The 13,744-nt window shown below is 38.1% G+C and overlaps 1 protein-coding gene across 1 annotated transcript in view; it reads left to right on the top strand.

The window, feature by feature from the left end:
- The window catches only part of LOC116083328 (homeotic protein ocelliless-like), a 125,930-nt gene extending 118,998 nt beyond the window's left edge, over nt 1-6,932 (top strand). The window contains 2 exon segments of the mRNA XM_031360107.1: nt 6,111-6,237; nt 6,239-6,932. Of these exon segments, the coding sequence (XP_031215967.1) occupies nt 6,111-6,237; nt 6,239-6,931 (820 nt within the window). The 3' untranslated portion in view covers nt 6,932.
- Nucleotides 6,933-13,744: the final 6,812 nt, after the last annotated feature.

Raw genomic sequence — 13,744 nt, 5'->3', positions numbered from 1 at the left:
CAAAACTGAAATTCAATCTTAACCATTATGTCAGCTTCAAAACTCAGGACTCTATATTTATGCTGAAATGCATTCTTAATGCTGCATTGTCAACAGTTTTTTTGCAGAATCAGGTGACCATAAATGTGATTTTTTTTTGGTACTTTTTAAAACAGAACCTATAGTTTTCCTTAAGAAAGTTTCTTTGTCTTTACTGATCTGTCATCTCAAAGGTACAGTTAGCTGCTTAAAAATGGCCTGTTCATTCCAGCATTGGAAAATAATTGCTGCACATGTCTTTTAAACTGCCTCTCTTTCCTAAAAGGAGGGTCTGATACTTTGGTCTCAATACAGTGGCTACTTTGGGTGTTATTACTGCTGTTGAATCCTAATATACTTCTGATATATGTGAAATGTTTCATAATGTTGTGTAGTGTCTTTATGTTATACTATACTCATCTGCATTCACTAAAGGTATGTGTGTGAGTGTGTGTGTGTGTGTGTGTAGGAAATGGTTTTATTGAAGTCTAGATGCCAGAAAATGAGTTAGAGACTCTTACAGAAATGTAGCTTATATTTTTAAAAGTTGAGATAGTTTCAGAAGGTTCATTCAGCAATGGCTTATAGATTCCAATGCTTGGCACAGTTCTCTGTTCTCCCATATGCTCCTTAAAACTCTTTTTTAAATCCAGACCTATATCTTTTAATTTTCTATGTTGGCCTCTGCACACATTGCAGTTATTTAATGGTGAAAATGATAATAAGATAATAGTTGGCATCTTAGTTTTATTTCTAATGCCTCCCCAGATGCTTTTTCACATTAGCTTCTTTGAAACTGTGTGCTATAAAGACCACTCTTATCTCCAAGGGAAAAAGTAAGGTATAGTCAAGCTAAGGAGCTCACTCTAGGTGGCTTATTTTGTAAATTGCAGAGTCTAGGCTGGAGCCTCTGAATAACAATCTTTCTGTGTTGCTTATATATACAATATTAACAGAATATTATATTGTCTTTCTCTAACCTGTAAAAGCTTAAAATTTCCTGTAGAGATCCATCCATGAACCATTTCAAATAGTTTTATATCTATAATATTAGTAATAATTTAATATTATGACCCTATTATGATTTCATTTTGTTGTTGTAATAAAAGACCTTGACAAAAATCAGCTTATGGAAGAAAGGGGTTTATTTTAGCTTATAATTCCAACTTATACTCCATCATTATGGGGAAGTTAAGGTGGAAACTTCATATAGCTAGTCATATCACATGCATAGTCAAGAGTAAAGAGAATTGAGTGCACAATTTCTCAACTGCTTCATGTCCTCAGATGGATTTCTCCACTCATCCAGTTTAGGCCCCCTGCCTAGGGAGTGGTACTAAACTCACTGGGAAGGATCTTCCTGCATCAATTAATTAAGACACCCTTCCATAGGTGTGCCCACAGACCAAGCTAATATAGAGAAACCTTCACTGAGACTCTTCCTTGGTTCTCTCAGGTTGTATAAAGTTGACAATAGAAATGCAGGGCCTCGATTTCTTCACTTTTGATATCATGGGATCCTTAAAAATTATCTTAAATTTGAAGATGAGGTTTGTTGTTATTTGGTTTTACTGGTCCCTGGGTTTACTCACAGCTTTATGATCAGTCTTTGGGACTTTAGTAGAAGTAATTTAGGCTATTGGGTGCCCCAATTTGAAGAAATTATTGGACCCTGATTGTGCTTTTTTTTTTTTTAATCTTCCTTCTGTATTCCGGCTACCATCAGATGAGCAGTTTCTTCTTCCTTATGTTCCTTATTAGAGCTTGCTCCCTCATCAAAAGGACCAGGTAACTCTGGATTGAAATCCCTGAAACCTGAACCAAAGCAAATCTCCTTCAAGTTGTTTATATCAGTTTTATATTTATATATACATATATAAAGATATATGTATATATGTATATATATACACACACATATATACACACACATATATGTATATGTATATATCACATACATATATATGATACATATATATCAGTGCATACATACAGACACATATAAATATAAAACTGAACACATGTTAATTTTCAAATTACAGCAATTCTCCTTCTGGTTCACAAATCCAAAGAATCCCACTCAGTAGGGGAACAAAATAGTCATGGAAGGCAGAGGGAAGAAGGAACCTGGATGGGAGAAGGGAGGGAAATTGGAGGTGCAGGATCAGATATGGGGTGTAGGCTTAGATTTTTTCAAAACCTACTTTTAATAAGGGTTCTCAAACTCTTTGACCCCTCTTCTTGTCCACCATTCAAAGGTAGAGAAGAAAAGATGGTAAATAGGACAAGGGGAGGTGGACCTGTTTAGAAGTCTTTTGGGGTGACTTCAGTCTCCATTTGCCAGGATACCAGCATTCCAGTTAAGTAGTGCCAGCATATCAAACACAAATCAGCAGCAATGGCAGGACACAGCAGAGACTGCCAGCTTTCACCAAATGACATGAGTCAACAGGAGTGACCAGAACCAGCCAAGATTCCAGGAGTTCTTTGTCTTGCTTCTCTCAATGAAGATCAGGGAGACCAATAAAATGTTGCAAGGCTGGCAATGGAAGTGCCTGGTCACTGTTCATTGAGTTCTACTTATACTCTTTTCAAATATCATGTGTTCTCTCATGGGTTTTACCTCAGCAAAACACCATGCGAGTCTGCATCACATGATAGTACCAGAAAATTCCAGTTCAATGGAGGGAGACAGGAGAGAGGCCAGGAGGGCCAGGAGAATGAATGGAAATATGCATCTCTATGGGTGGAGGATCAGGGAAATCTCTACAAACTTCCAGAGAGCTTGGATTGAGGGAGGTTCCCCAGAGTCAATGCTGGTGATTTTAGCTGAAATGCCTAACAGTGGGGGACAGTATGGAACCTGAAGAGACCACCTCTAGTAGTTAGACAGGACTCCCAGTGGAGGAATAGGGACACCAACCATTCAAAGGTAGAGGCCAAACTACCTTTGCAGAAGGTACCTTTTGCAGAAACCTGCAAAACTTTCAATCCAAAATTGACCCTGTCTAAAAGAATTGTAGGGACAAAGAAGCAGAGACTAAAGAAATGTCTGACAAGTAACCCACCCAACTTGAGACCCATCCCATGGGTAGACACCAATTCCAATCCCTCACACTACTAGTGATTATATGTTGTGTTTGTAGACAGGAGCTTAGCATAGCTTCCTCTGAAAGGCTCTATACAGCAGCTGAATGAGACAGATGTAGATACCCACAACCAAACATTGGAAGAAGGTCAAGGAACCCTATGGAAGAGTTACGGAAAAGATTGAAGACCTTGAAAGATGAAGGCAGTGCAACCCCACAAGAAGACCAACAGTGCCAACTAATCTGGGACCCTTGGAGCTCCCAGAGACTAGGCCACCAACCAAAGAACATTTGCAGGCTGGTCCAAGGCTCCTATCACATATGCAGAAGAGGGTTGCCTTGTCTGGGTTCAGTGGGAGAGGATGCACCTAATCCTGCAGAGATTGCATGTACCAACCTGGGGGTCTTGGGGTCCACCTTCTCATAGGCAAAATGGAAAGGGGTGTGGGGGGGAGAAACCCTGGGAGAGCACAGGGAGGTGGGGCAGCATTTGGGATTTAAATATAAATAATATTTTAAAATTGCAATTATTCATATATTATTAACATATAAACTAGTTTGTAATGTGTGATATTAGTTTAAATAAATCAAACATTTGGTATTCCATGATCATGTTTATTAACTGCTTATTTTTAGTATTGTAGTAAAATTATAAAATCTGTTCTTTGAGAACATTAATTTTGGCCCATTATGTGTTACTTACACAATATTTTTTCATACAGTTGCTAATATTTTAATTGTTCACAGCATCAGAACTTCTAACTGGGGCATAACTGCTTCGCAGATGGTCTTAGTATTGCAGTGTTCTCTTTATAGACTACTGTAATTTAGAGTCTGTCAGGAAATGATTGAATGGATTCTCTAGTTTCGAGCATTTAGAATCCTCAGGATGACTGTGCCCCTGTTTTGGAGGCACAGAGAAAGGTTATAGGAATTTATTTTGTCATAAACCTATAATAGTTTACAGATGTTCTTACGGCATTTCCTTCTAAGTTATTATAAACTATGTTTGGTTATTTTTTGAAAACCAGTTTGAAGACTCTCATTTAGGTATCAAAATTATTCTAGACATATTTTTATAGCATAATTGAATTTTCATAGTAGAATCAACTATCCTCCCTTTTCTCCTCCTTTTATTTTTTTATTTTTATTTTTTTTGGTTTTTCGAGACAGGGTTTCTCCGTATAGCTCACTCTGTAGACCAGACTGGCCTCGAACTCAGAAATCCGCCTGCCTCTGCCTCCCAAGTGCTGGGATTAAAGGCATGCGCCACCACCGCCCGGCCTCTTCTCCTTTTTTAAAAATTGAAATTTCACCCAATATATTCTGATCATGGATTCCTCTCCCCCTTTCTTCCCAGATGCTCCCCATCCCTCACCCATCAAATTTATGCCTTCTTTCTCTCTCTCTTTAGAAAACAAACAAGAAAATGTAAAAATCAAACAAACCAGAATAAAAGTAAATTTAAACGTAAAAGAAACATACACAGACAGACAGATAGACACAAAAAACAGAACCTATAAAAACACAACATAGGAAACTGTAATATACAAGCAAAAGATAAAAGACTGCCCAAACAAAGCAACATAAAAGCAAAATTAAAAATCTACAAACACTATTGTGCTCATTTTTAGTTGGCCATTTCCTGCTAAGAATGGAGTCTATGCCTAAGTGTGGTTTACATACCCAGTGAGGTTCCACTGGAGAAGACTGAAGTTTCCTTTGCAAGTGGTTGTCAATTATGTATAGCTTCTTGGTTGGAGATGAGAACTTCTGTTCATTCTGATATCAGTGTTGGAACCATGTCTGGCTTGAACCTGTGCAGGCCCTGTGGATGCTCCCACAGTCTATGAATTCATAAATACATATATCATTCTTGTTGTGTTTGAAAGACACTGTTTCTTTGCTGTGGCAAATATTATTTAGATGTTTCAATCCTATTTAGATCATAATGTTCCCAAATAAAAGATGCACAACTTTTATATTTATAATAAGCCTTAAAGCATTAGATCTGGCTAGAGACCAACCCCCTATGCTATTTTGGGTATTTCCCTGTCATTAACTTCGAGATATCACTGTCGCAGGATTTTCCCCATCAAATTACATTAAAATATTAGTGCAACAGGAGGCCTGTGAAAAGGGGGCTGAGCTACAAGTTGCAGGGACAGAGAGCAACAGGGGTCAGAGGAAGAAGAAATCAAGATGGAGGCGGACAGACAGAAGAAGATTCTGATCCTGCAAAGTTTTAAATAGCCACAGGTAGTTATGATATCATAAAGGATAGAATAATTGGGATAACTTGTATAATCTAGGTGGGCAGCTTTTATCATTATCAACTGGTTCTGAAATTATTGTATTTGCATCTTGTGAATTGAGAATTTGTTGATGTATAAATCTGACTTGTTAACTATAAGCTTCTAGAGTTTTGTTTCTACTGGGTTGCTGGGTGTTGTGATGACTGACCATGGGGTGGATGGTCATTGTGTGGGGCTGGCATGGCAGAGAAGGGGACTCCAGCCTCTCCTACTCTATCAGGCTGGCTCTAATGACCATGTGCTCATGAATCACCTACCTCATTGTTGCTTCCTTCTTTCTTCCTCCTCTCTCTCTTCCTTCCTTGTCTCCTTTCCTGGTTCCTGCCAGACTCCAAGTCTGAAAACTGAAGCCCCACTATCTCTTCTTCCTTGCTACAGACTGTAGTCATCTTTATTAACTAATGACATATAATTTGGGGGTAAGGTTTAGACAACAAAAGCTGGTATACATGAGGATATGCTTGTCCTGGAGCAATCAGATCTTGGGATGATGAATTTAGCATTTGAATACAAACAGCATCAGACCAAACCAGTACATCTCCTTGGTGTCATCTATCCACTCCTGCTCTGATACCTGAAGGCTAGGGGTTTGCTGCAAACATATACTATACAGGACTGTATGCTCACTTTTAAGGTCAGCAAACAATAAAACAGTAGACTAACCTAATTATTAGAAATAGGCATTTATAAGTATACAGATGCAACCAGGTCCTGTAATGGGCACACATTTGCCAACTCTGAGAAGCCTCTTAGAGCATCCAAGTCATCAAATACCTTCAAGATCCTCAGTGAGAGCTGGTTTCCAGGGTTCTCTTGGAATCCATGGTGCTGTCACCTAATTATGGTGGCATAAAAGCTGGCCTTGGGGCTCCAAGGAAGCATCAGAAAACATACACAGCATACACCAAGGAACAAAAGTGCCTGTTGCAAGAATATTTTCTTAAGTGCACAAATCCAAAAGGGGAGGCACGCATGGATCTGGCATCATCAATTAGTGTGACAGCGAATGAGATCCAGACCTGGTTCAAGAACAATCGAGCTAAGTCCAAGCGGAAGAATCTTCAGAATGTTCCAGCAGCACTGCCAGAGACAAATGGAAGCTCTGAAGCTGTTTCTGAGTCAACCCATTTTCCTGATTCCTTACCTGTAGTTGCCTCCTCCAATGAAGAGTTCATGTGTTCAGGCACATTTGTTCTGTATTCCATTCCAAAACTCAACTGCAGCCAGGAATCTTCTCTGAATTGTGATCAGGTCTGTGATGGTGCCAGGTGTAATCAGCAAGCAAACCTGCTTGATGGCCATGCCCCTGTTCCAGCTGGGGACTCTGGTCAATCAGCAGCAGTTCAAGTCCAGACTAGCCTAGCAGTAGCTGAAGCTCCAGTAGCCATGTTAGCTTCCACCCCAGGTCCAGAGGGTGCTCAAGATTCAGGTCCATTTGCTGAGGAGCTCTGGCAACGGGTTCTTGAGGACTTTGATGAGTTGGAGGATTGGTACACTTGGAGATACCCCTAAAACACCTCTTACCCCCTTAACTTATCCTGGCCTTTATAGGAAGGAAGTGGTGTGTTAGTGTATTTGGAGAAATTAAGCAGGCCTATCTGTAGTAGTTTCATGTTCTGGTTTATATAGTCGGATTGCTTAAAAAAGGATTGAAAATATTCCTTCCTGACTCCCACCCCCTGGTACCTGCCACATATTAGTGAGAAGCAAGCTGCAGGACACATCCTGGAGGAGGTGGTCATGGTAGAGGAAGATAACGCAGTCACAGACCTGGATCTCCAACTTGAGAGGGTTTCATCTCCCACAAGGCCTGGGTCAGAGTACCCAGGGCTCTTTTGCATGATTCCCAAACAATAAAAGGAACTCATTATGATTTCAAAACAATTTAAAAAAAAAGAAAAAAAAGAAATAGGCATTTAATTCTGGCAAATTTCTCTAAAATTAGTTCTTTGCATAAATGATATGGTTATTTGGATTTACACAGGTTTTTATTTAAGTCATTTAATATTCTCTAAATATGAAGATTAAAACCTCAATCAAATTTAGGAGTTTCAATGTACTTTAGGGGTCTTTTATGCAGTCTCTTTGTTGTATCTTGGAAATCCAATGTGCCAAGGATTTCTTCACTTTCCAGTGACACTAGATTTATGTGAGTGTAATAGTTGTTAAAAGACATAGAACACATTGCTGAGCTTTTCACACATTTTTAACTTTATGGAAAGAAATACAATTATATGACATTTTAAAGTAGATGAAGGCTAGCTAGTTCCTCATCATTCTCCCTTATATAAAATGAAACTGAGTTTCAGACAAAATTGCAGTATTTACACATCTCTTAAACTAATAGCTATTAGTAAGCAAGCATAGTTTAGTCCACTTCATGAATCTGACAAAATTGTTGCTTCCTATCCCTTTTTTTTGGGTTTTACCACCTTTGTGAGCACCTTCCCTCTGATATATCTCTTGAGATATGTCTCACAACAATTTAGAAAGGTTATACCTGGAGAATAACTATTGGTTTGCAGAAATGTTCGTAAACTAATAGATGGCCATGGGGCTATTTAGGGATTAAATGCAAAGCACCATTTCAAGAGGCAGAGTCTCCTATTCTGACCATGAAAATATAGTTTAAGCTAATTCACTTCACCTGAACAGAAATTGTCGTAAAAATGATAAAAGCCAATATCTAATAATTATTATTCTTACAATCTAGCTGCTAATTTTGCCACTAGAGAGGAATAGTGGGTATCAAGGCCTTTCTTTTTAATTCTGTCTTTTGATTACATTCTGTACAATGCAAGTGCTTCCCTCACTAAGTGTTTCCATCATAAAGTACTGTGCTCCTGCATACTCAGGAACAATATGGGAAATCAGTCATGAACTGAAACCTCAAACTGAAACAAAACAAACCTTTTCTCTTCGTAAGTTGCTTGTTTAGGTATTTGTCACAGTGACTAAAAGTTGACTAATGTAGATGTACAATATTATTAGGGAATAGGGAGGGGAAAGAAAGGAAATGGATTTAAGAGGCAGAACTGTCAGGCTGCATTGTCAACATGAAATCACAGTGAGGAGCTCAAGAAAAATATGGCCAACCACAGCAGTCTTTCATTGGGGTGGAAATAGTGGCATACATGTAACATGATTTACTCACAGGTAAGGGTTAACCTGAGTAGTGTGTCTTCAACTATCATGATCTTTCTCAGTAACTGACCAGTGAGGTCTGTGAGATTTGCTTAATGTGGGCCTCACTGGCAGACGTTAATTTAATCACACTCATCACAGCTGTGAAGCAAGTCATTTCTTTTTGATGGTTTTGAGCGCTGCCTCTTTCGGTTTGCTACTGTGCCAATGCTGACCCAACTCTATTACTTGGAAAGCAATTTTCTGGGACTCCATTTTTCTCTTCCACATTTTTCCTCTTTCTTCCTTCATACCTTTTTTTTTTTCAGGATTAAGGATCAAATTTATGGCTAAACACATTCTAGGTAAGTGCTCTACCATTGAGATATCAGTTCTCCAGTGCCTTTTCATTGAAAGTAAACTTAGGAAAGATTAGGGCAATATTGAATAGTACACTATGGGCAGGAAAAGGAAATGAATACTGGCTCTATGATAATATTTCCAAAAGAATGATCCTTTTGAGACAGAAGAGGTCAAATGAGGCTATTCTGTTATTAAATGACTTATAGAATACTGGCCTACCAAAGACATTCACTGGTCTCTATAGCTAGAAAATTGCACTTCAGAGGTATCAAGGATTATATTATCCTTTCTAAATGGGAGCCATAGTATTGGGCACGTGCAATGGCTAGCCTAGAATTTTCTACATAGCTCTTGCTGGCTCTAAACCTATGGCAATCATCTTGACTTGACCTTTTGAGTGCTGTATGTTACAGGTATGTGACAGATTTCCCACTCAGCCATCATTGTCCACTGAGACAGGAGTACTTTATGTACAACTCTTAAGGAAGGTGTGGAAATCTTCACTAGCTGATCCTGCAGGTTACTTGTACCCTCACTATCTGCTGCTTCTGAGTCCCGGATATAGGATTTTCATATTTATTTAGGTTATTATAGGCCTGCCTGACTTCATGACTTGATAGGTCCAATAGGAGAGTCCCAGATGTGTGGTCACTTGGTGTCCATATGCTCTGGAATTCCATCATTACCACAGCCCAGTAGCATGCCAGAGGCTGTTTTCCTAATAGTGTGTAACTCTCCTCTCCAGATGTCATGGCCTTACTCCAAAACTCCAGGAGCTTGGTTTTTGATTCTCTCACAGGGGCTTAACATAAAATCCACACCACATCTATGTTCTGCTACTGATGCTTCCAACATCATGGGATGTACAGGATAGCAACCTCTAAGGGAAGTCCCTTCAACCTTTTACAGACAGCTTACTTTTTACAGGCTCTATGCAAAGCTAGTAGCCACTTAGAATGCCCATGTATGAAGTAGATTAATATTTAAAACTTGGAGTGTGTTACTTATAGTACTTTCAGAGGAAGTTCAGGCTTTGTGCTGCTTTCTTCATGGCAGGGAGACATGAGAGGAAGCCATATTGTCATTTTTTTTAAGAAGTATCACTGACCCACGAATGCCTAAAAATATCACTGAAATAGATGGCATCAAAATCTTCATAAAATTTATTCCTGTCATTGGAACATGTCATCAAGGCCTTTTATGTGTATATTTATGGCCATTTTAATTGCATTGATTGGTTCATAAGAGGCTGTCAACATAATAGGTCAATTGGTGTTATTTGATTTTTTTTTGTGAGATACAGATCTCTAGATAGAATTACAACGAAGGAAAAGATAGTTAAAAGTATATATAAGATTCTTATTATATGTACATGCAAAATATCTCAACTATTTTTTTCTTTATTTTGATAGAAAGAGCGAATTCATTTTATCAAGGGCCAAATGTCATGTATCAGAGGTCATTTTAATCGGTAGAAGCAATTATACCATGCCTACATTGTAACTAAGATGAAGACTAACATCTTGACTGAGCTTGTGATAGATAGTGTATAACCAGTCTCATTCTCCTGTATACTTTTGCTCTCTGCAGATTTTACACTAGTGAGCTAATTTATTACTTTGGACTCATTAGAGTTTTAGAGGTTAGCACACATTCCTAGTTGTTAGACTGAATGTACAAGCACAACCTTTTAAAAGCTGTCACTTGGATTCTATACTACAAAGATTAAGAGTTTTAATGTGTCAGTCATATCATTAGCAATTCAATATTTTGGATTTGTCTTGGTGTCAATTGCTATATTTGGGACTTGTAGGAAGCATACTGTGAGACAGAGTCAGAAATGGAAATAGAATACTATGGAGTAACACCTATGAAGTGGAGCAATGGTAGGCGAGGACCAGGCTGAATACTCAGCAGTGTCTAACAGTTTAAGGTTTAAAATTCTTCTTATTCAGTCTAATTTTCCTGGCTTTAAAAAACATGTGTGTGTGTGTGTGTGTGTGTGTGTGTGTGTGTATGTGTGTGCATATGTACGTGTGTTTGTATGTGTTTGTGTTTTTGTGCGTATATGTATGTGTGTATGTGTTTGTGTATTTGTGTGTGTGTGTGTGTGTGTGTGTGTGTGTGTGTGTGTGTAGCCTGTGAGTGTGTGTAGGGGTGTGGGCTTTTACAGTCATTTTTGAAAGTTACTGCCTCTCATAAAGACTTGAACAACTATTTTATTCCAGTATTTTATAATGTCAGGTCATATAAAATATATGAACTTTTATAGAGATTTATTTTTAATTGTGTGTGTTTGTGAGTGTGTGTTTGTATGTATGTGTGTGTTTTTGTGAGTGTCAAAGCATGTGAGTGTGTGTGCTTTTACAGTCATTCCTGAATGTCATTGCCTCTCCAAGGGTCACACAGATTTGCATAAGTGTTTTTTTCCAGTATTTTCTAGTGTCAGCTCATATATAATATGTGTATTTTTATAGAGATTTATTTTTAATTGTGTGTGTATGTGCATGCATATGTGCATGTGTGCACATGAGTGCAGGTGTCTGCACAGGCCAGAAGAGGCCATTACCTTAGAGCTGGAGTTACTGGTGGTTTAGAGCCACCAGATGTAGGTGCTGGGAAGGGAACTCAGGTCATCTACAAGGTACTGTCAGTCTTCACTGCTAAGATGCTGAGATGTTTCTCCAGTCCAAAAAGATGGTTCTTTCACAGTCGTTGGCACTGCTCTCATTTGTTTATTTTGTGTTTTTGAGTCAATATCTTACTTGTAGCATAGGATATCCCCAAACTTGTAATTCTCTAGCTTCTGCCTTCTGAATGTTCATATTGTAGGTATGTACCATCAGATGTCACTAAACATATAATGTGTTTTACATTACTTTTTACAAACAACTTAAAGTAGAAATACAAGTTTATATTTGTGTGTGTGGATATTAAGCATTGCAAGTATCGTTTGATGAAAAGACTTCTATCAATAAATGATTTGAGTAGAATTCAAAAATCAAGTGCCTGCAACTTTTTTTTTTCAATACAAGACAGGAAATTAAGTCCAGGTCCTTACAACTGCTAGATGTATGACTGAGCTGCATTGTTAGGCCTGTGAGAGACACACATTAGAATCTCAGGTCTGGGCCACTCTACAAAATGCCCATCCTCATTTTTAGCATCCTCCTGTTTTACTCATAGTGGCCAATAAGTAATTTTTGGAGTGAAGCATAAACCCTATTTTTAGTTTTTGTTTTATGATTTAGTTTTACGCACTTGCTTTTAGCTATTTCCGATGACTTGAATTTGGATATTAATTTCAGGGTCAGTTTTACAGTTTCTTTGAAGAAGTCATCTGAGAGTGCCATGATTCTGCAGAGCCATTTGAGAATTGTGATGTTTTCCGTTGGAAGCTTTTGGACATTGTCCGTATTTCTATTTGTGGAAGCACAAATCATATCTGTTACTAACTGATCCCAAAGGCAGACTCCCACTGTGCGCAGGATCATAGAGGGCAGGCCAGTGCTGCCTGCTAGGAAGAAGGTTCTAAAGCATTCTACCTTCTGCATTTGAGCGTTAGTGTCACTGAGGCCTGTGTTGTTGAGTTCAAACTTACACAAACTGAACTGATGGGGTGAGTTTATTATTAATACCAGGTGACGTGGGACACAAATGCTTAGAATTCATTATGGGTTGCCTCTCTTCCATCAAGGAATCTGCCAAGCATAGATAGAATTTCTAGTGCATAATGAAGATCCTGAAAGGGAGGCCTGCCCTGGATTATGTATCTTATGGTTAATATACACACTGCAAAAGGCTTGAAGACGTCCTTATTTTAGAGAATAGAGAATAAGAGATTGTGCTGACGACCAGAAGATGCTACATCCTAGAAGCACAGGTAGCTGGGCCAAGTTGTCTCAGGCAGTCCCACTCCAACCCACTACCCCCTGCTTCTCAGCACACTGCATCTCCAATACATCCTACTGTTCTTTAGAGCTAGAAGCAAGGAAGTTGCTCTAAGGTCAGTGGGAGAATTGTTCTGCAGTAGGCTTACTTACTTTCTTTAATTACTTAAATATTGAATTTAATTGAAGAAGCCTAAAATGTATACTTAGAAAATGTGTGTTCTATTACTCTGTTGTTAATTTTTATTGCTCAGACACGTATTTCCCTCAACAATATTCAGTAGTTTGGAGAGTCTGAAGAATAAAATTTCAAACTTTATACTTCTTTTGTTAAATTCATTAGCTAAACACTTTTGATGCTATTATAAATGGAGCTGCTTTCCAAACTTTTTTTATGACTCAGTTTTTATTGTTTTGATTACTTGTGTTTTTCCATTCTTACAATTTATACATTTTGATTGGAATGTTACCATTTAATATCATTTTCTCATGACATGAAGTTCTGCTCCTATGTACCCCTTTGTTTTCATTTATGTAAACTTTTATGTGTCTTACACCCAATGGCTTGATTGTGTGACTTTTCAAAAATATAATTTCCTTTAAAATTACTTAAGAGAATAAAATGGCATAGGCATCAATACTTTTACTGAAAATTATATGCCCTAAACAGCCTTTTCTTTCACCATCTGGTCACATTATGCTGTTTCCTTGAATGCCTCATAATTTTCTTTTAAAAGCTAGACATTTTATATAATATAACAGTTATGTGGCCCTCCATCCTGTTTTTTCCTAATGCAACTTATTGATTGTTTCTTTGTGTAGATGCTTGGCTAAAATCTGTTAGTGAATCTATTTTGTCACAGTGTGAAATCTCCTCAGTAATTAGTGTATGTCACATCTGCTAGTAGCAAATTTACCATTTTCATTTTGAAATGTCTTTACTTTTATT

The sequence above is a fragment of the Mastomys coucha genome, unplaced genomic scaffold (assembly GCF_008632895.1).
Source record: "Mastomys coucha isolate ucsf_1 unplaced genomic scaffold, UCSF_Mcou_1 pScaffold8, whole genome shotgun sequence".
In the NCBI taxonomy this organism is placed as follows: Eukaryota; Metazoa; Chordata; class Mammalia; order Rodentia; family Muridae; genus Mastomys; species Mastomys coucha.
Note: the sequence above shows the minus strand (reverse complement) of the source record. Positions and strands in the feature narration are given on the sequence as shown.